This window comes from Colletotrichum truncatum (genome assembly GCF_014235925.2).
Source record: "Colletotrichum truncatum strain CMES1059 chromosome Unknown Contig_0003, whole genome shotgun sequence".
Classification (NCBI taxonomy): Eukaryota; Fungi; Ascomycota; class Sordariomycetes; order Glomerellales; family Glomerellaceae; genus Colletotrichum; species Colletotrichum truncatum.
In genome coordinates, this window is record NW_027222400.1 from 6,665,395 (window position 1) to 6,686,207 (window position 20,813).

A 20,813-nucleotide genomic window follows, 5' to 3' on the forward strand; every position below is an offset into this window, starting at 1 on the left:
TGTGGGTCGGTGGTCTATAATTCTCGACGATCTTTGGGGTTTTGGGTGTCTGACCAATTCGAATGTATGTGAGATACTTTTTTATCCCGCACTTTTGGGTTGATCTACGGTTTTTTTTTTTTTTTTTTTTTTTTTTTTTTTGGAGTTTTGTGGGTTATGAATGAGTGATGGAAAATGTGCGTCGTCAAGTATCTTTAGGCGATCAAAGCGAGACGAAATATCGCGTGAGTAAATAAAATAAAAAAAGACTCGCGTGGTTGGATTGATCTGAGTAAGTTGGTGATCGACGCTGCAGGTGGGAGGTTGGGGGTGTCTGAATGAAATTGAAACACAGAGTATGAGTGAGTGAAGAGGAGGGACGGGATCCGGAGGGTGCGGGAAAGAAAGAAAAATGACGAATAGGCGATGATAATGATAATAACAGCGTCTACCGGTGGGTATCCCTTCACTATCTCTCTCACAGGTACAGACAGCGTATGATGTCGTGGGCCGGATTTAGCATGAGTACATGAGTTTCTGAACCGAGCGGATGGCTGGCTGCGCTGGTTTAGTTTGTTATGCCCGGTGATGATGAGGCGGCCGAGGCTATGCAAAGCGTGGGAGTAACAGGCAGGCCGGAGGAACTTGGATTTTCGTAGAAATCGGCCAAGACTATCTCGAGGTTCAAAGAAGAAACGAGAAAAAAGAAAAAAGGGCAAGGTCCCCGGATCTGCACTGGCGGCGGAAGACGAGGGAGGGATGGAACGGTGCCTTGGCTCCTCTTACTGGGCGTCTTGGTCCAGGGTGTCGGCAGCTGCGATTTTTGGGGGCACAAACCTGACAACACAGGGCGCGCATCCAATGGCAAAAACGAGTCGTAAGCTGGCTGGGGCTGTGCTGCTGTGCTGTCTATCGCTGAGCTGCTATGCGATGCGGAACCACTTAAGGAGCGAGAGGCCGGTGAAGCGGTGCCGGGCTGCTGGCGGCGTGGAGCGAGGAGTCCGCGGGGTCCCTGGAATCCGTTGTGTCCGTGAGATTCTCACTGTATTTTCTTTGTCTTGCGCCTTCTAACCGGTTCGCTCTTAATTTTGTCTTATTTCAATATTGGTAATGGATAGGAGGACATGACAGTCATCGGGGAAAGCGATGAGGGCAGTAGTAATTTAAAGGGCGGGAAATGAGAGTGGGCGGTTGGTGGTTTGTGCTGGGTCTCGCCTTAATAACGGGAGGGAACTTGAGCACAGGCACAGGGCAGAGTCTAATTCTCGCCATCTTCTCCATCTGATTTCGCTACAGTAGACATTGGATGCCGCAGAGTTGAGAAAGAGTTGCTGTGTGCATAAGGACAGATCTAGAGCGGGAGGATTCACGGGAAAGCGGCGGGGGTTTGTGCTATTTTTCGCATCCTTTCTCTACGCCCGCCAGCGGGGTGACTAAACTGAAAGCCTTTTAGGATGGAGGTGCAACAGTGTTGCTGAATAGGCGGAGTAAGCAAAGGGGCAGCTGAAAGACGACGACGCCATGCAGCAGTTCCCTTTCGTACTCCGTACCCTACCCAGAAATGCTTGTCTAGGGGGGAGGGGAGATCTTAGCCTCAGCTAAACTGCCGCTACTATGCTGACTTTGCTGACTGGCTGCTGTATGTCTCGTCCCAGAGGCGGATGGCGATAGAAGGACCCCGTAGCCAAGCCTTTTGATTCCCCTGAATTTGACGAACGTCCGCTTGAGACTAGACAAAACAGACCTTGCTGGCTTACCACATTTGCGGGCATGCATGGCGACGACAGCTGAACTCATTTTGCTGATATGGGGCAACGTTATTGAGGCGATATTGGATCATGGTAGCGACAGCGGTTAGTGCCAAGGAGAAGCCGAAAACCAAGGGGCCTGAGCAAAGAACTGGAACAGGGAACAGCGTTCTGGAGTCAGTCGTTCTGGACGAATAAGCATATCCGCATGAAAATCAACGTCACCCACAAAGGAACCATACGCCCAATAAAGTTGCGCAGCCGCGTAGTCTCTCCTATTGTAGAGTCAGTCAAATGTAGAGGACTAGCCAGGGCCCCCTCGCCTCATCAAGAGACTCACTTACACTACACTAGAGTCTTCCATGAGAACTCGGGTGAGTTTGCGGGGCTCACTGATGGCCAACTCACACATTTGACGTCCCTAGTGGAGATAGGTTTTTGGAAAGAAACAAAAAGAAGGAAACCAACTACTGCCATCAGCCTCGAAAAGATGTCACACAGCTTGACTGTGAGACCCGGGCTCATAGCCAACCCCGCGGTGTCTTTCCACGTCAACTTTCAAGGGTCCAGGTCCGCTGTGGACGGCCTGTCAATCGCTGCACAAAGCATAAAATGCCGCCCGCAGCATGCTGCGAAACCCTGGAGGCGGGTGTTCCAGGGACCCCGAGGTTGCTCATGTTACAAGGATGGGCAGTTGTGGCACACTAGATTGGCATGTATCTGTACCCCATATGCTTTCATCTCTGTTTGTCTCTACACAAAGTAGATTAGTGCTCCCATGTACGTAGTATACTCAATATGGCTTATGTAACGCATGTGCACGACAAACTGCAGCTCAGCCACAGGCTTGCGCCTCTTTGAATTAGTTCTGTGGCCGCATTAAGTGATCCCCGTCAAACTCTTCTTCCTCGGCACAGTAAGCCAGCAAACTGGAAAACGATGCTTGTCCTTGTCGGCCAGTTGGCAGGTGGAAACTCTTCCCACCCAGAAGCTTGGGTTTCCTAGCGTATTGACGAACGTGGCTGACTGTCCATCAATCACTTACTTGGCTTTGGCAAGGCAAGTTTTGTCTCCCCTCCCCGTCGTCCGCGCCAGCCGTTTCGTCGTACCAACCTGTGTACCACCTGAGCATGTCATGGCCGACCGTCAAACGACGTTGACTGTGATGAGTTGGCCGATTAAAGTTGTTGGTGATGTCACGTATTCTGGTCAACCGATCGTCAGTGGCTTGAGCTAGTTTTGTCCCTGTGCTATTTTCATCACCAGGGATGTCCACCCCTGACGAATCCTATCATCTTACGCAATAAAGGCTTCTCCCGTATACTAAGTCATCGTCTAGCACGACCTGAGGATACCTGATTTCAAGCCAGTCAGCTCTGCTTTTGAGGACGTCAACCAAAGGGCTTAGCAGTCGTGTGCCACTGTAGGCCCTAGGCAACCATTCGTCGACAAGTGATGGGACGACCCTTTTTTTTTTCTCCGCGTAGATCAGGATCAGCGATGCAGCTGCTGTGTGTCCGTATCACCCGGCTTTTGACGCCTGTCTAGGATTCTCCGCATGATAAAATGCCCGAAAGTACCGGCGTCGTGCCAAGTCCCGTCCGGCGGCTAAAGCTGCGTCTCACTGCCGGGTCGGCGTCCGCAAAGCAACTCCACGATTGAGGCTCCCGTAGTTTTAAGCCGCGGTTCGGGGCGGAGGGTGGTGTGCACGATATCGGAGCGTATTGCCCTACGTGGATATCTCGGCCGGCCTTACTTGGGCATTCACTGCTTTCTTGCACCATTGTTTGAGAGAAAGTATTCCTTACGTCATCTTGCGGATGCCCGGCAATTGACCCCGTAGACAGTACCGGATAAGTCCGTCTCTTCAGACGCACTTCGGATGCTCGTCTGATGATTTGATTCAGGGGTTAATTAAGGTAGTACTCCGTATTGAACGCCCAGAACTACACTACTCTAGTAACTCTCGTGCTTATCAGTACTGTTCCATTGTCAAGGACCGGGGATCATTTTGTGTATTAGCACTTTAAACAATTTTGAGTCTACGAAATTCTCAAAAAGGTGTAATGGGAGTTAAATCTTATTTGGCCGCTTACCTTCCGGCCCGTGAGCCACTCCATCGTTAGCGCAAGACTAATAAGCATGATTCGCACTTTCATCGTGACATTGTAGCCGGGGCATCTACGGATTAGGAAGCCAGATGGTCCTCTGCGGCCAAACTTGGTCCCGAGCGAGGCATCATACTCCTTTTGAACCATGGAAAAAGGAAACAGGAAATTGGGAGAAAAGCAGAGGAAAAGTAGCTATTGTGTTGGTATTGGCGGATTGACAACTCCTCTGTATGTTTCATTTCTACCCCTGCCATTGAAGACCTCTCAATGTGCTGACATGAACGAAAAGCGAAAGCGACAACTTTTTCATCCGTTCTGGCCCGCAATTTTCCGCCTATGGTTAGAATATTCAGTGTCTGCTCGGCACTAGCGCCCTCGTCCCAACGAGCCGGGTGCTATATCAGTCTCACATAAGGCTCCATTTTCCATAGTCGGCCGAGGGTTGATGGGCCTTGACATGGCTAGTGTTTCCAACAAACGAGTTCAGATGCCGTTGCGACCCTCTTTCACGAATGTTGACCAACAGGAAGATTCTTCCCTTGTATCCCTTGACCACCCCCACAGTCTAGTCGTTGGATTCCTTCGCTATGCCTCCTCCATCTCCCTATCGTGGATTTACATTTCCTTTTTAGTCCCTAGACGCCGTTATCACTCTGACTGTGGATGATTCGCTTGCCCTTGGGAAAAGCTTAATGGAGAGTCGTAGCCGAATGGAGGATACGTCCGCCCCGGCAACATCCAACGGCCCAGAACGTTCCCTGTCCTATTCGGGGAGCCCTACGTAGTATTCAAAACTCCTCTCATTTCTCTCGGCTCCTTCTCGAACTGGGGGAGTCTCGTTCGTTCGTGACGGACCATATGTATAAAGATCTCTGACATTGTCTTCCTCCTTTTAGCGTTTCTGGTTTGTCTCTGCACATTCGCTCACTTCTTTGTCTTTACTCTTCTTCGACACCTTACATTCTTTCCAATAGTCCTTCGCTGAAAACACACCTACCGCCACCATGCAGCTTTCTACTCTTCTCATGGCCGTTCTCCCGGCCACGGCCATGGCCCTCCCCGGCCTCCTCCCCGTCGAGGGTCCCTCCAAGGCTGGACTCACGAAGCGCGATTCTTGGGGTGGTGCCGTCTCCCTCGGCCCGGCTCGTTCCACCATCGTCAAGGCCGTCACCACTCTGACCCCCGGTGCTGCGCCTCCCACCCAGGCCGGTGTCCTCTTCCTCTGGCCCGGCATGTCCAACGGCACTGGTGACCTGATCCAGACCACGCTCGAGTCCTGGCCCGACAACAGCTGGTGCGGCGCCAAGAGCGGCGAGTGGTGCATCCGCGCCTCCGTCTTTGGCTGGTTCGGCCAGAGAGACAGCCTCCAGTCGGCCCCCGTCAAGGGCAACCAGGCCATCAAGATCGACTACACCCTCCTGTCCGACAACGACACCTGGCGTCAGACCGTCACTGACGTCGCCACCGGCAAGGTCATCACCTCCCTCGACAACAAGTCTGGCCCCTTCATGAGAGGCTACGGAACCGGTACCGAGTGCAACAACGGCTGCACCGGCACCATCGCCGAGCAGGTCTACTCCAACACCGTCATCACCCTCTCCAACGCCGACCCCAACTTTGGCAGCACCATCGGCAGCAGCCAGGGCGCAAAGTACACCGGCCTCACCAGCAGCCAGGGCGGCAAGGTCTGGACTATTGCTTCCATCCGCGTTCCCAAGATGCAGTAAATGCAATCATGTGGATTTTAAAAACAACTTTTTCCCCGATGTACATATTGTCTTTGACAGACAGACCTGAATATAAAGTCACATCATATTCATCTTGAACAAATAAGCTTTTTGCCTCTGAGTTAAGCTATTTGTCCGTGCAGACTCTTGTTGTGGATGTGTGACTATTATATGTGGAACTGAATTTGCCTTGTGAAGTTTAAAAGTGCCCATCTTGCTCGTACAGGGTTTTAAACTGGCGAGCAAGGGTAAACCAATGGTCTGGACTTCCGAGTATGTGTCTAGCAGTTTATGACATGGCTATTATGTGGTTCCTTACAAATTTATCAACTAAATTGTGAAGGACTGATGTTCAGCAGTGCTCAAGAAGACGTAGCCCAGTACCATTTTTGAAAAAAAAGGAAGTTGCTTTTAGAAAAAAAAAAAAAGAAGAAGAAGAAAATTCTACGGAGGAACTTATTTTGATTGAACGTTGTGGTAGTGTCGCACGATGCCGAAAACACAATAGTCATTGCGAACGAGGGGCACCATATATACTTTGGTTTATCTAGGGGACCGCAAGCAGTTTTACATTTTGAGAAGATGGCATATCTCATATCTTTTATTCTGTGCGGAATAACCTGAGATTATAGTCGGTACTGCTTATCTACGACTTGGGTGTTGCGACTTGGGCACAATTTCCAATATGAGTTCTACGAACGAGATGTCAATACATTACAAGCCCGTTACTGGCCACGATGAGGTATCACATCGACTACAATTCTCTCTCAACGTAGAATAACCTAGCTCGCCTCTGTTTATGTCGGAAAAAGGGGCCGCAATTTGCGGGCTAGTTGCTGCATAACTGATGACGCTGCCACAAATACATAACTGCTCAGAACGTTGTTGCGAAAACCAAGTCGAGGTATAAGAACAACCTACTATCTCTGCCACAGTTTTGCTTGTTAATAATCTGAGAACCTGTCAAATCTGACTGGCGTTGCAGCCCGAGGTTGAAGCTAGCTACAGAAATTTCGGTCACATTAAGGTCCGGCTTATGTACTCCAGCCCAGGCGGCATCGGAAAATTTAAAAAAAATGAAACTCAGAAAATATAACCCAAAAACCCGGCAGTTAGCCGTGTGGTGTGCTAGTTATTAGGATGCTATTTCAATCGCGGTTTACCGTTCCGGGCATGGTTGAACTGTCTGCTGCAGCAATTCCCCAGTCGTACTTTTGATGATGGTCACAAAGGAGGTGTGTTAAATTACATCTATCGAACTCAGTAGAAAACCTTTTCTCTGTCCCTCTTTCCCTCTTGAGGGGCCAAGTCCTTTGAAGGCTCTTCGTCAGCTTATAAGTCGATGTATAGAAACATCAAATCGGTTCGTAAATCTATTTGCTAGACAGAGATATTGTAAGAGTACAATGAGGGCTAAAGAACTCCAGATGTAAATGAAAGTTTGAAATGGGCTTATTGTTTTAAATCCAGAGGAGAATACGTGAATGAACTAATTGAGCAACAACATGGTATTGCTCAAAGACCTTGGTGACGCTGAGAGAAACACTCGTTTCATTCAATTTCACAATGAATGCATTGCGAGTAGGATACTCCTTTGACTATGTTTTTACTTATAGACAAACTAGTGCCATCTACCGTAAGACTTTAATCTGGTACCTTAGTGATTATAGACTTGCTGACTTCCTCTTTCCTGCACCTTCCTGGTCCTTCCTGTTCTTCATCGGCGACGCTCGGTGTGTCGGTGAAGAATTACGTCAGGCAGTACGTACCCGAGGTAAGCCAGGTCTCCACACCCCGCGATTTCGGACGCAGCAGTCGCAGCAAGTGGCTGCACGTCAAGCTTCGCTCTCCGAAAAAAAGTTCCCTGGCAAGCCCAAACCTCCCCAAACCGGCACGTTTTCGCAGACCATCATCCACCATGTCGACCGCGACCCCCGCCACCGCGGCGACCAAGGATGAGTCGCAGCCCGTCAAGAAGGGAGGCCCTACGGTCCTGCGTTCCATTATCGCTGGATCCACGGCCGGCGCCCTGGAGATCGGTGAGTCAGGACTGTAATCTGTCGATGACGGAAGAGATAGCTAACCCAATTGTTTCGCAGCCATCACGTACCCTGCCGAGTGTAAGAAAGCCCCAACGTCGACCGTCTGCCGTAGATCCGTCTCTGACTCTATGCGATAGTTGCCAAGACCAGGTCACAATTGAACCGTCAATTGGCCGACGGCAAGAAGCTGCCCTGGCCGCCTTTCGGAGCACAGTGGTACGCGGGATGCACCACGCTGATTATCGGCAACTCTCTCAAGGCTGGAATCCGTACGTGAAGGATCCGCCCCCGTAGGGCTTATATACTTGGTGTGAAGCGATCTAACGGCGCCAATTGATAGGATTCGTTGCGTTCGACCAGTACAAGAGCCTCCTCGCCGATGCGGACGGCAAGATCTCGGGCCCCAAGACGGTCATTGCCGGTTTCGGCGCAGGTGTTACCGAGTCGGCGCTCGCCGTGACGCCGTTTGAGAGTATCAAGACGACGCTGTATGTCCTGCCTCTGCGCTATCGCCTCCATTACTCTCTCTCCCTCTCTGCTAACCTCCAATTTACCACCCTAGCATCGACGACAGGAAGTCTCCCAAACCCCGAATGCGCGGTTTCCTGCACGCCGTCCCCATCATCGCCCGCGAGCGCGGCATCCGCGGTTTCTTCCAGGGCTTCGTGCCGACGACGGCGCGTCAGGCTGCCAACAGTGCCACCCGTTTCGGCGCCTACAACATGCTCAAGCAGCTCGCCGAGTCGTACACAGCCCCCGGCGAGAAGCTGGGCGCCGTCGGCACCTTTGCGATGGGCGGCATCGCGGGTGTAATTACGGTCTACGTCACACAGCCACTCGACACGATCAAGACGCGAATGCAAAGTATCCAGGCGCGAACGCAATACGGCAACTCGTTCCGTTGCGCCGGCATGATCTTCAAGCAGGAGGGCCTGTTGACCTTCTGGAGCGGTGCGCTGCCGCGTCTGGCCCGTCTGATTGTCAGCGGCGGTCTGGTGTTCACCATGTACGAGAAGAGCATGGACTTCATGGAGAAGGTTGACCCTGAGGGACGATACCTCTGAGACTGGAGGAATGGGTTGGAGCTTTGGCTGATTTTGCTGCTTTCTACAAAAAAATACAAGGGCGTTTTGGTTCTAGTTTTTTTTTGGTATAGATACACTATACAGGGTACAGGTGTTGTACATGATACTGTACATAGGGTGCAGATGATTGCGCCTCCCAAGTAGACATGGCTTCTTTGCTTGCCATTTCTTTTTTTGCGGATTCCGCGGGTATGTGATGTATGTGTGTGGGTGTTATGTGTGTGTTTGCGTGGTCGCGTGGTCGCGTGTGTTTGTGTGCAAATGTAATGTGTTTTGTCCCTCCATCATTGAAACCTGAACATGCCGCTCAACTTCTTTGACATGTTCTGGAGCCAGCCTCTCGTGGGGGCCTCCTCTAGCTCTCTCAGCAGGTCGTTGAAGTAGGTCGGTTGGCTTCGGGGCTCCAGCAGTTCGCCGTTCAAGGGGAACTATCCTTAGTGTTAGCTCGCAGTCTGCAATTGCCAGGTCGTTAAGGATCGACGCGGTTACGTACCTGCTTCTTGAACCTGTCGTCGGCCAGGGAATAGAGGGCGTTCGCTTGCTTGAGCTCCTTCAGCTCGTCGACGGCGGGGTTCGCGAAGCGTTTCTCGAGGCCGCGAGCGGCATACTCGGGGAATTGGACTTCGGGGCGGAGGTTATCCTTGGGCCATAGCGACAAGGCACGCTGGAAGTGCTTGTACGCTTGCTGCAACGTTGAACGGTCGTGTTAGTCGACGCGACGGGGTAGCTACATAGCTATGACAGCTGTGATGGGGAGGGAGACATACGCTTGTTGACCGGGCCATTTTGGCTGTAAGGGTATGATTGAAAGGATAAAAGAGTGTAGTCGAATTTCACCGTCACACTTCTAACATGGTCGAGCCGCGGGGGAGATCTGAGGCGGCGGTGGTGGTGGGGGAGGGTGTTGGCAAATGCGACGGAGGGAGTCGATATGCCGTCGTCGACGTCAAGGATTTCGCAGCGGAGGGCAAAATGTCGAAGAATTAATTTCTTGAGCTAACGGTTTCCGCAGGGCGGCACCGGAGGTTGCCGAACTAGGAGAAGAAAGAGACGGGATGACCATTGGTGGATTATTGAGAGTGCTTTCATTGGTTGGAAGGATCAGAAGACGAGTTGACAGGTACGTATCTTATCCTTCGATTGTCGCAACCGTTGACTTACGTAAGGTCATCCGCAGTGACGCAGACGGGCACTCACCTGGTCACACCTGTCGCAGGCAACCCCCAGATAACCCAATAAGGGATGGCTCATGCGCATAATGGAGCGGATTTAATTGCCTTAGGCATTCCGGATACAGCGCCTCTTCACTGGGACAAGAGTCCCTTATGGGCCCAGGCATTGCCCTGGTGGACTCCCTGGGCTCAGTCCTTTAGGAGTCCTTTGGCACGCCATAGCACCATTGTTCAGTATGTCTCGTGCCACTGCCTAGCTTCCCTTCCTCCCCCCCCACTGTTCCAGCACCTTCGGCCCAGAATCCCTCTCGGCTTAGCGCAGGAGGCACGCCCCAGTGGTGGTACGTAACCACCCACCGATGCCCACTGCCCCCAACTGCTCTGCATCTCTGCATTGGACTTACTATGGTACTCAAGGGGGTCACTTTTCAAGGCATTTGAACCATTTCTATTGACTTACATAAGCCAACAATGGATTGTCTGGGGGGTTCTTGCGACTGTTGGTAGTGTACCCCCCGGCTAAAGCGATAGTGACTCGTTGCCCACTTGGCTTCCCCCCCAAAAGACCCAGCGCCAACGCCAGCGCCAGTGTCCTAAAACACACCGAGCCAACCGCTGGAATTGTACCCTACAAACCTGTAAATCCGCTCTTTGATGAGTGTATCCTTAGTTCTCTTTTTTTGTTTTCCCCCCTTCTTCTTCCCTTCTTCGCATTATTCTTTAGCAAACAAACACATCAAATCCCCGTCATTCCTTTTTGTCGCCTCCCCGAACTTTTCCCCTACGACTCTTTCCAAACTAAACGACTGCCTTACTCCTTTTTTTGTGTTTCCACCTCTTCGTTGTTCGCCTTTCTTTTCTTCCATCTCTCCTGGTGATCTGGTTTTTCCCTCTGTCGGCTTCTCTCCATCTTCCGACGTTCCCTGCTTCACCTTGCGGCGGCCTCCCTCCCACCGTTCTCCGAGCAAACGCTAGCCGTCCCATCCGTAGCGTGGCGAAAGGGGCACCCCGAATCCTCTCAGTTTCGAAAATACCACCTCCAAGAACCTAACTTCAACAACTACACCAACACCGACATTTGTCAAGATGGCTGGAGGTTATGAGCGGGTACGTTTCTTATTTTTTCTGGGTTTATTACTGAATTGCCGTGACATTTCCAACTGACATTTCTCACTACAGGTGAATGCCCACGACGAAGACGACTTCGCCGCCCCCAACTCGGCACCACCAAGAAGACAATCACAACCCATTCCCAACTCGCCACCGCCGTCTTTCCACTCGAGAGGATCATCGCGAGAACGTCGCCCCGTTGACCCGACCCTTGCCGACGCATTCGATACCGATGGCGACGACAGCGATGACGACGCCGATGATCGTCAGCGTCTAGTCCGCCGCGACTCCGCCCAGGCTTCTGCCGCATCACGTAATCCATCTTCTGACTCGAGACCCAATCCCGAGAGAAATGTCACGCAGCTTCCCCCGACCACTGCGACGCCAGGCGGCCCTACGACGCCGTTCCGCATTTACGGTAGCGGAATTCAGAATGAGGGCGTATTCTCCAACCTGACGGCGAAGCCCGAGCGCGGAAGCGAGGTCAAAGAGGAGCAGCCTCCGGTATGTGCAGCCCGTTTCAATCTATCCCCACGGCAGTACAAATGCCGTATCGCAAGACTGAATTATTGACTGACAATCATCATAGACGTATGAGCAAGCAGCCGCCGATGCGGCGCCCCCTTACTGGGAAACGACGATCCTGGCTCCTGGCCTCGGCGGCCCTGACGAAGTCTACATTGACGGCATGCCGGTCGGCTCCCTCTTCAGCTTCGTTTGGAACGGCATGATTTCCATGTCCTTCCAGATCGTTGGCTTCATTCTCACCTACCTCCTCCACTCGACTCACGCCGCCAAGAACGGATCACGCGCTGGCCTTGGCATTACGTTAATTCAATATGGTTTCTACATGAAGACGCCAACAGAAGGCGACCACCCACCTAAAATGAACGGCCAGGACGGATACGCGGCACCCCCCGACCCGAACTCGCACAACTTTGACCCCAACGCCGTGACAGGCGAGGGCGGCGGCGTGGCAGACATTAGCGGACAGGAGTGGATTGCGTATATTCTCATGGTCGTGGGCTGGTTTATCCTCATCAGGTCGGTAAGCGACTACCTGAAGGCGCGGCGTCACGAGCAGCTGGTCCTCCAGAGCCCGGACCGTGGTCTGCCCGTGCCCATCATCGCTGAGGGCGAGTCGACGGAGAGAGTGGTATAGCGTTGGCATTTGTTCGAGCACATTACGACGGCACGCAGTCTCGTGCCTTGCATCATTTGGTTACTGGACCTATAAGAGTCCACGACGATGGCATCTGCTGTTTTCTTTGCGTCTAGCTGTTTGGGTGTCAATGGGAATGGGAAATGGAGGCGCAGGGTAATCTATCTATATATGGCCAAAGAGGCATGGAGCCTCTCTCGGTATCGATACCGAAGTTTTGAGCAACTTTTTTTTTTCTCTGTTTAAAGAAGTGAAATAGAGAGCGACTCAACTCGTTTCACCAGCGTGTTCTACTGTTCCGCCTCTGCCCTCGTGATCATGACTGCACAACAGCCGCCAGTATCCTACAGCACTATCGTCTGTTGGTGAGGGGAAATGCACAACAGCCCATATGGAAAGGTTACAGCGGGAGGATCCGCCGGGCGGGGTTGAGAGTTTAGCGTTCGCATTCATTGGAGCCTCTGGAATGCTTATCGACAAGGTTTCGATGGGGGAGGGGGGGACCTAACCCGGGGAAGAAGGGAAGGTAGCGGCGGTCTAGTGGTTACGACCGTCGTACAGCTGCTGTAACTGCTGTAACGGTCCGCCGGTGCAGGGCCCCTCCCCACCTGAAGGGGTTCGGCAGGAACGGAGGGGAGGGGGGAAGAGGGAGCTTGCATCATTCCACGCAATAGCAAGTCATCTTCGCCTCTACAACTCTTAATAGTAGCTTGTTCCCATATTTGTTTGGTTTATTCAAGGGGACCATATTTTGTAAGAATATGGTGATTCCCTGATTTCTTTACGGATACAAATACTATCTCACACACATACTTACACGCCATCGACTTAAACGCCACCACGATTCCACGACTCCCACTGACCAGGAGAGCTCTCAAGCTCCTCCCGAGCTCAACAACCAAAACCACCACTCGAACCATACACGAGACCCCCATTCTAGACTTCAAAATGGCCTGGAGAAGCTCCGGTGCAACGAACAAGGACCTCGTCGAGAATATGTGGCGGCACGGTCTCATCAAAGATCAACGGGTCAAAGATGCTTTCCTTAAGGTACCTCATCTTTCCCCCCTTTCCCCTTCATACTATATATCATGACTGCGCTCAAATACTGACTTGCCAGGTCGACCGCGCACATTACGCCCCCGTCGCGCCCTACGAAGATTCGCCCCAGTCCATCGGCCACCGGGCCACCATATCCGCGCCGCACATGCATGCCACCGCCGCCGAGTCTCTCCTCCCTTACATTGTCCCCTCCGCGACGAGGCCCGCCCCGCGCGTGCTCGACATCGGATCCGGGTCAGGATACCTTACACACCTTCTCGCCGAGCTCGTTGGGACCAAGGGCCTTGTCGTCGGGTTGGAACATATAAAGGCGTTGAGAGATCTCGGTGAGAACAACATGGGGAAGAGCGCAGAAGGAAAGACGCTGCTGGACGGGGGAAAGGTGAGGTTCCGCGTCGGAGACGGCAGGAAGGGATGGGTAGAGGCGCCGAGGGAGGGAGAGGAGGGAGCGGGAACCGGATGGGATGCGATCCATGTTGGGGCCGCCGCGGTGGAGCTCCACCAGGAGCTGGTAGATCAGCTCCGGGCCCCGGGGAGGTGAGTCCGCTATTGTTAATTTTTTGGGGGATTTTACTGATCAAGATAGGATGTTCATCCCCGTCGAGGATGACAACGGGTACGACCAGTACGTCTGGGCCATTGACAAGAAGGAGGACGGGTCGGTCGTCAAGGAGAAGCTGTTTGGCGTTCGCTATGTGCCTCTGACGGATGCGCCGAAGACTTGAGCCGGATTCTCGGGTAGAATTCGCATCTTGGAGAGACAAAAGTGTGTCTCAGGCGTGCATTTGTCTCTTTTGTTTCGAAGTAGCCCTGCCGCTTGGCGGCGGACCAAAGAAAGGGAATGGGCGTGGAGCTATTGGTTCGCCGCTGGAAGTTGTATACCCCTTTTTTTCACCGAGTACAGCATAACCGTCAATATATAGTCTCAATTCATTCTTTCCACGACTGCAGCAGCGATCGACATGAGAAACTTCGCCCGAATTTGTATAGGACTCTGGGCTTTGCGTCCAAGCGGCTTGTGCATCACGCGATCTCGCCAAGGGTCTGAAGGGATTCACACGGATGACAGACAGACAGGGGAGACGGAGATCGCAGGTGTCTGTGGGGCTCTGCAGATGCAGCTGCATTAGCGGCTATCGACTCGCCCTCCCCCCGAGACACGGAATTACTGCATCGATTAGATCGCGGCTGCTGGAGGCTCAAGACGTTTATACCATTGGCGATCTTGTGAAGGAGACGGCGGCTTAGTAACGGTATATACTTCTCCCGTGCTGTGTAACTCGTGCGGGCACCAGAGGGACATCATAGCGACGGCAGGGTATATAATGTTAAGACACACATCGGGATCGCCGTGCTGCGGAGAGCTGTTTGAGGCTATCGACTCCATGTTCATCTGGTAAGTAAACTGCCGTGGGCTACTCCTTCCTGATTACTGCCGAGACATGCCTGGATACAGCCATATGAAGGAATGGCGGTGGCTCACGGGGACGGATGTATAGGAGCTTGCGCTGGATACTATCATGATGCGACTGCATGTGGGGGTTCGTTAGATGGAAACGGACAAGGTGTTTGCGCTGGTCTGGTCCTTGTTGTCATCACTGGCATTAACATCTTTATATGGTAACGCCTCTCGATGTGGCCCCCATCGTCAAGGGTGGCTCCGACGTCAGGTTCCCAATACTCCTCTCAGTAAGAGCATGAAGGGCGCACGCGCGACTCGGCTGGCCGTCCAGAACGGCGACAACTCACCATTACGTACATTTTAACGGGGATAAGTGAGTATGAAGGGAAAGCATCAGCATAGCATCACAAGCCTTGTAAGTTTCAGCAACCAAAAAAATGAGAAAATCAAGTTCAAAAAAGCATTGGATATAAATATGCTAACATGCAAGGCAGGTAGGTTCCAGCCCATCACCTCTCAACCCATGGTGCATAGAACGCCGCCCCCTAAGCCCCTCTCCTCATAAGTCATGACATTCGTTTTTCTTTTTTAAATCTGGTTCTGTTCCTCCTCCTTTACAATCTCCGCTTGTCTCGATACCGCGCGGCCGTCTAGCTTCGTGTACTCCATCACGACGTTGCCGATCCGCGGCATGTGCTTGATGCTCAGGAACGCCTGTCCGTGGTCCATACCCGCGAGGTACATGAGCTCCAGCTCGCCCTCCCCGGACCACTTGGCCGGCGTCGTCGCCCACTCGTGCTTGTCGGCGCGGCTGTAGTTGAGGTCGCCGTAGTACACGTAGCTTGCCACGGCGTCCGGGTCCGTTACGCAGTCCTCGCCGCCGAGCACAACGCTCGTGCGCTTCCCTTGCAGGTCGGTCGTCCAGAGGATGAAGTCCTGCCAGCGGAAGCGGCGTGCCAGGGTCTGCGCAACCAGCGCGTCCGTGGCCACGAACCAAATCTCCCATTCGTTGCCCCATTTCGGTGTCCGCCGCGTGAAGTTGTAGGCGACTGCGGGGAGGTGGAGGAGGAGAGAGACGGGGTCGATCAGGACGACCGAGTTGATGCGTCTGGCGAGGTCGGGAACCCTGAGCAGCGGGGCGATGAAGAGGGTTCCAAAGGAGTTGCCCACGAAGACAAAGTCCTCGTAGTTTTGCTGCTTGATGATCGCGTCCATGCTTGCGACGAGCTCGTCGGTCGGGGGGAGCGGCTTACAGATCCGCGAGGAGACGGGCAGGACCTCGACGCAGAGCACACCCACGTCCTTGGGGATGGACCAGAGCCAGACGACGTAGGTGAGGAGGCCGATGCCAACGCCGTGGACGAAGAGGATGGGGCGCTGGGTCTTGGAGGTGTGAGGGCGGCAGTAGTAGCTCATCTGCGAGCTGGCGGACTCGTTGGGGGCGAAGAGCGTCTGGGGTCTCAGCGGGAAGCTGGAGAAGAAGGCCTTGCGGGGTTCGCGGTAGAACGTGAAGCCCATGATGGCGAGGGCAACGCCCGCCAAGGAGTCGAGGAAACCAATCATCTGGGACGGCGTTTTAGCTTAAATGTAAACAGTGTTTGGCCGGGGAGAGCTTACCAGGTAGAAAATCCAGCTGCGATGTCTAATGCTGATGGGATCGAAACTGAGGCGAATCGGGGCAGAATCGCCAAAGCCTTTCTTGATGGTGACCCCGGCACGTTCTTCGGCGTCGGTAATGTACTCCTCGAGCTCGGCGTCAAACTCGCCCGGATCGCCCTGTTTATCGAATAACGCCCACATCAACCAGTCCTTGACATTTTCCCTGCGGATGTCGCCGATCTGGGCGTTGTTGTGCCATTTCCGGATGTACTGCTCGACGTCCGGCGCGTGGTCTAGGCCCTTATAGAAGAGTTGCTTGCGCTCCGCCTGGGAGAGCGTCTGGACGTCGAAACCTGGTCTTTGAAGGCGGGATTTTAAGGGCAGGAAAACGAAGAAGTAAAAGAGGATGTCGATACCACCGACGACTTCGACAAGGATGGAAAAGGGGTGCGCGATGCCTGGCACGCCTGCGATGGCGAAGATGAACCAAAAGTAGAGGGTACACAGCAGCCCGAGGTATTGGAAAAAGATTACAATGGACCGCACAAAGATGAGCTCGGGAACTGACTTTCCTACGAGCATCTTGAAGGGTTCGAGGCGGGAGTTAGAAATTAGGATTCAAAGGGTCGATCTGTCAAATCGCTTGGCGTCTGTCACACTCTAGATCGTAAAGGGATAGGTAGTGTTGTAGCCCATCTTTATATTGTGGAAAACAACAACAAAAGTCGACACGTTCGAGGGCTGCGTCAGAGATCTTCGAAACGTGGCATGGGTCGGGCCTGGAGATGGAGGGTCCGGCCGAGGGAAGAAAAGTTCCCTCTGTCTCCACGCTTGTGATTTGCAATTCGTGAACGTGGCGGAATACAAGCTCAGAAAGGGTTCCCTGCGACGTGTGCGCTGCAGAGGAGGTTGCAGCCAGGATCAGACGAAGGCAAAACGACGCCGTGCCGACCTGGCGGATAGGGCCCGCAGAGGCAGAGACATGGACGAGTCGTGGCGGGAGTTTGCTTAAAGACCCAACGCAAAAAAGAACCCCTCTACCGAAGCGAAACGTCACCGTCTGTGCGGAAAGGTTGGCTTTGGGGAAGCGAGCTGCGATGTAATGCAGGGACTTGCCTGTCTCGTAAGCCGTGATCGATGACCCGAGTGGTTGAGTCTGCGATCCAGCATGCCTCCGTGCCCATTGAATGATGAAAAACTCGACGCCAGTTGCCCGATCGGGATGCGAATGATGCGAGCCGGAGGGACATGTGGGTTGAACCCGACAGTGGAGGTGTCGGGCTGCCAATCTAGCCGACATGTGCCATCTGGAGAGTGACAGCAATTACGAAGACGAAGACGGGGTCTGGTTCGTTTCATTAGATTGAGTGCACGGATTTCTGCAGTGACTTCAGTATGGTGTCGTGATGGTAGAAGGAAGAGGTTATAATGATTTTCTGGAGGATGCCATGTAGAGATTGTTGATGTTCAACTATGGGTTGATAGTGGACTTTTTACGTGTGTTGGCGGTATTATTACACAATTTCGAAAACAAGACAAAGCCATAGAGAATCATCTTGTGAGGCGCAGGGTTTCGTTATGGAGACGTTGACTAAAAGACGTGGTTTGTTGTTATTGTTGTCGTGGAGTTGTGTTGATGCGTTGAAGAAACACTCAGCCAGTCACAGCAACAGCAAAGGAAAGGGCAGCAAACGATGCCGCAACGATGCTCTTTCCCATTCCGGCAAGAGGAGACAGGTGCTTTGCCGGCCCCACTAAAGTCGGACATCGGCCTTGTGAAACTAGACTATTTCTGTACTAGCAAAAAGCCACTCACGTGAGCAGACTGGGAAGGTGGGCCATTTCTGCCGTCCCCGAGGATCCACAGAGACCCATATCCTTCGATAAGAATTGTGGCTTGACCCACTTTGCGTATCCCCGCGCGCTGACTGGGCGCCACCAAACTGGGCGGACGAATATTCCAACCGTCTTTCTACTTCACGGTCCCAAAAGCCCCATTTATTAACGCAAAACACCATCGTGGCGTCCGGGGCCTGATCCATTCAACTGCTTTTTGGTGGTAGACATGCAAGCCACGCGCGGCCATTCGGGTCAACATGAAGCTTCTTCCTTCCGAGCAAGGGGTTTTGGTATGTTACTATGCTGCCTTGCAGTGCATTTCGAGAAAAGATAAAAGGCTTCGTGTTCCTCTTGAATGAAAACGAAAGCTTCATCGCCATCAGCATCCTCAATCAGCTTCTTCACTCTCAGGCAAATATCATCAAACAACTTCATAGCAAAACGATTAACATCTGCTTGCCTCTTTTGAGTTGCTTTCTATTTTAGAGCACCACTTCATCTCATATTACCCAACTCCCTAGACACATTCCAGTCAGTTTCCCACGCCCAGACATCCATCGGGACCCTCCCGGTTCCTATCACCGCGCCCGGACTCGTACCTCGCATCCGTACTCGGATCTTATCACCCGCATCACAGACCACCACCAGCCAACATGCAATCCCCAAAGACCCTTCTCTTTCTTGGAGCCACAGGTGGCTGCGGCCTCTCTGCCCTGCGCCGATCTCTCGACGCCGGCTTCACATGCATCGCTCTCTGCCGTACACCGTCCAAGCTGACTGCCGTTCTCTCTCCCGAGACTTACCCCAAACTCCACGTCGTTGAAGGCAACGCCCACGATGCTGAGGCTATCGCCAAATGCCTCGTTCTATCTCATGACCCATCCCGTTTCGTGGATGTCGTCGTCTCCACCATCGGCGCCTGGTTCGACATGCACAAGATGAACCTCGAGGACGTCCACGTCTGCGAAAAGGGCATGACCGTCCTGCTCGACACCATCAAGACTCTGCGTACCGAGAAAAAAGTCTCCGGGAACCCGCGGGTCATCGGACAGAGCAGTACCGGCATCTCAAAGTTTGGGAGAGACACGCCGCTCGTCATTTACCCCCTCTACAAGGGTCTGCTACACACTCCCCACGAGGACAAGCGCGCCATGGAGGAGCTGCTCGTTTCCAGCGACGAGGACTGGACTGTCCTCCGCGCCAGCTTCCTCACGAATGGAAAGGAAGAGCCCAGCAGTGCGGTCAAGGTCGGCGTCGAAGACCCCGTCAAGGGCGTGGAGGACCTGGTTATCGGGTACACCATTTCCCGCGAGGATGTCGGCAAGTGGATGTTTGAGAACATCTTGAACAAGGACGGAAAGGACCGGTATGTTCGCAAGGTCGCGACCATTACCTACTAAGTCAAGCCGTTTTGTTTTTGTTCATGACATACACGCCTCTCATTGTGCTAGTAGATTTCAGTCTGTAATTCGCGATACATGCTTCTCATACCCATAGATAGGTTTCATTTGTGATGGCTCGATAGAAATAGTTACAATCAACTGTGGTTTTCTCCATTTAACTGCAAATCACCATCGCCTGATAGTTCTGCTATTGCATCGTTTACTTTTATAATTTTCATCTTTGGTCTATTTACAAAATAAGCGTTACATGCTTTCTATGAAACCCACCTTTGTGGTGTTTTTGATAAACCCAACAATGTCATCAACGCCCTCTGGTTCGTTGATCCAGTGGCCACCATGCTGATATTCGTGCCACTCAATATCCGACCCGAGAACGGCTGAAAGGGAACTACGCAGTGCCTTCCCATTTTCTATCGGCACAACATCATCATCGACGGCATGGCCGAGGAAAATGGGAGTCGACCGCAGCTTTTCCCGCGAAACCGCCGTCGTCTTCCAACCGAATGCTGCTTGAATGCCTTCAAGCGCGTTGTCGCTAGAGCCATCATTTTCATGGCTACCAGACAATGCCGGTAACGCCCAGCTGCATAGACCGATGAGACCTGCAAACCTCCGGTCCCCGGCAAAGAAGGCCGCGACCGCCGTGACAAACCCCTGACTGATGCCGCCCAGATAGATGTTCTCACAGGGCACAAAGGCTGACTCTTGGTCGACTATTTTGAGAACGTAATCTACACTCTCGACGAGTCCAGCATGCTGGAGGCCAGATCGCTCGCTCGGGCTTTCGACAGACCAGATATCGAACCACTGGGACATTGGCACGCCGAAACGCTCAGAGTGGATGAGCGATGCGCCAGGGAACACCCACTTGAAGGTTGGAAATATGTCTCCAAGAGTCCGCGGTTGGCCGGCCGGCTCAGTTGCTTCGCTCTCGAAGAATTCATCCGCGAACTCTTGACACTCGCTGTCCCTGCCGTGGAGGAAGATGACGGTGTGCGTGTGCGTGTGTCCCTCTTTAGGACTGACGGTGTGCAATTCAAAACCCATCTTTGTAAGGGATGAAAGGCAAGTCAAGATTGTCTACTTTGGTGGCCAAGCTGAGATTCCATGTGGATCAGGCAAATCGGTAATGTGCTCTTGTGTCTGGCGACAGGTAAGTGGTAGCCCTCCAGTCTGTGAAGCTTATTTGAATCTTTGCTTCACCAACACTGCAGTCGATTCCGACGGGCGATCACGACACCCAGAATACTACGCGGCAATCGACATTTGCAAGCCACAAAGTAAAGGGGTAAATGGAAGAATCATGCAAACCATCAAAGGTGAAAGGATATCGACTTGTAGCCCATCGATGAAATTGCTTGTGGTGGAATTA

General features: G+C 52.7%; 8 protein-coding genes across 8 annotated transcripts; 5 read left to right on the forward strand and 3 right to left on the reverse strand.

Moving 5' to 3' along the window:
• Positions 1 to 4,842: 4,842 nt before the first annotated feature.
• On the forward strand, positions 4,843 to 5,565 carry CTRU02_206734 (uncharacterized protein; the record flags this gene model as incomplete). Its single annotated transcript, XM_036732390.1, has 1 exon — positions 4,843 to 5,565. One exon carries the CDS (start codon positions 4,843 to 4,845, stop codon positions 5,563 to 5,565), a length of 723 nt encoding a protein of 240 aa, XP_036575866.1.
• Positions 5,566 to 7,483: 1,918 nt separating this feature from the next.
• On the forward strand, positions 7,484 to 8,671 carry CTRU02_206736 (mitochondrial tricarboxylate transporter; the record flags this gene model as incomplete). Its single annotated transcript, XM_036732392.1, has 5 exons — positions 7,484 to 7,604; positions 7,665 to 7,685; positions 7,745 to 7,876; positions 7,948 to 8,095; positions 8,170 to 8,671. 5 exons carry the CDS (start codon positions 7,484 to 7,486, stop codon positions 8,669 to 8,671), a joined length of 924 nt encoding a protein of 307 aa, XP_036575867.1.
• Positions 8,672 to 8,976: 305 nt separating this feature from the next.
• CTRU02_206735 (uncharacterized protein) lies at positions 8,977 to 9,477 on the reverse strand (the record flags this gene model as incomplete). Its single annotated transcript, XM_036732391.1, has 3 exons — positions 8,977 to 9,120; positions 9,186 to 9,377; positions 9,460 to 9,477. The coding sequence occupies 3 exons, from the start codon at positions 9,475 to 9,477 to the stop codon at positions 8,977 to 8,979; spliced, it is 354 nt and encodes a 117-aa protein (XP_036575868.1).
• A 1,473-nt stretch (positions 9,478 to 10,950) lies between these two features.
• CTRU02_206737 (uncharacterized protein) lies at positions 10,951 to 12,136 on the forward strand (the record flags this gene model as incomplete). Its single annotated transcript, XM_036732393.1, has 3 exons — positions 10,951 to 10,971; positions 11,044 to 11,478; positions 11,564 to 12,136. 3 exons carry the CDS (start codon positions 10,951 to 10,953, stop codon positions 12,134 to 12,136), a joined length of 1,029 nt encoding a protein of 342 aa, XP_036575869.1.
• Positions 12,137 to 13,084: 948 nt separating this feature from the next.
• CTRU02_206738 (protein-L-isoaspartate O-methyltransferase) lies at positions 13,085 to 13,923 on the forward strand (the record flags this gene model as incomplete). Its single annotated transcript, XM_036732394.1, has 3 exons — positions 13,085 to 13,186; positions 13,257 to 13,735; positions 13,785 to 13,923. 3 exons carry the CDS (start codon positions 13,085 to 13,087, stop codon positions 13,921 to 13,923), a joined length of 720 nt encoding a protein of 239 aa, XP_036575870.1.
• A 1,265-nt stretch (positions 13,924 to 15,188) lies between these two features.
• Positions 15,189 to 16,781, reverse strand: CTRU02_206739 (alpha beta hydrolase fold family; the record flags this gene model as incomplete). The annotated part of the gene is made up of 2 exons (XM_036732395.1): positions 15,189 to 16,163; positions 16,218 to 16,781. 2 exons carry the CDS (start codon positions 16,779 to 16,781, stop codon positions 15,189 to 15,191), a joined length of 1,539 nt encoding a protein of 512 aa, XP_036575871.1.
• Positions 16,782 to 18,691: 1,910 nt separating this feature from the next.
• On the forward strand, positions 18,692 to 19,438 carry CTRU02_206740 (fungal specific transcription factor domain-containing protein; the record flags this gene model as incomplete). Its single annotated transcript, XM_036732396.1, has 1 exon — positions 18,692 to 19,438. The coding sequence occupies one exon, from the start codon at positions 18,692 to 18,694 to the stop codon at positions 19,436 to 19,438; it is 747 nt and encodes a 248-aa protein (XP_036575872.1).
• Positions 19,439 to 19,684: 246 nt separating this feature from the next.
• Positions 19,685 to 20,488, reverse strand: CTRU02_206741 (phospholipase carboxylesterase; the record flags this gene model as incomplete). The annotated part of the gene is made up of 1 exon (XM_036732397.1): positions 19,685 to 20,488. The coding sequence occupies one exon, from the start codon at positions 20,486 to 20,488 to the stop codon at positions 19,685 to 19,687; it is 804 nt and encodes a 267-aa protein (XP_036575873.1).
• Between the last annotated feature and the right edge of the window lie 325 nt (positions 20,489 to 20,813).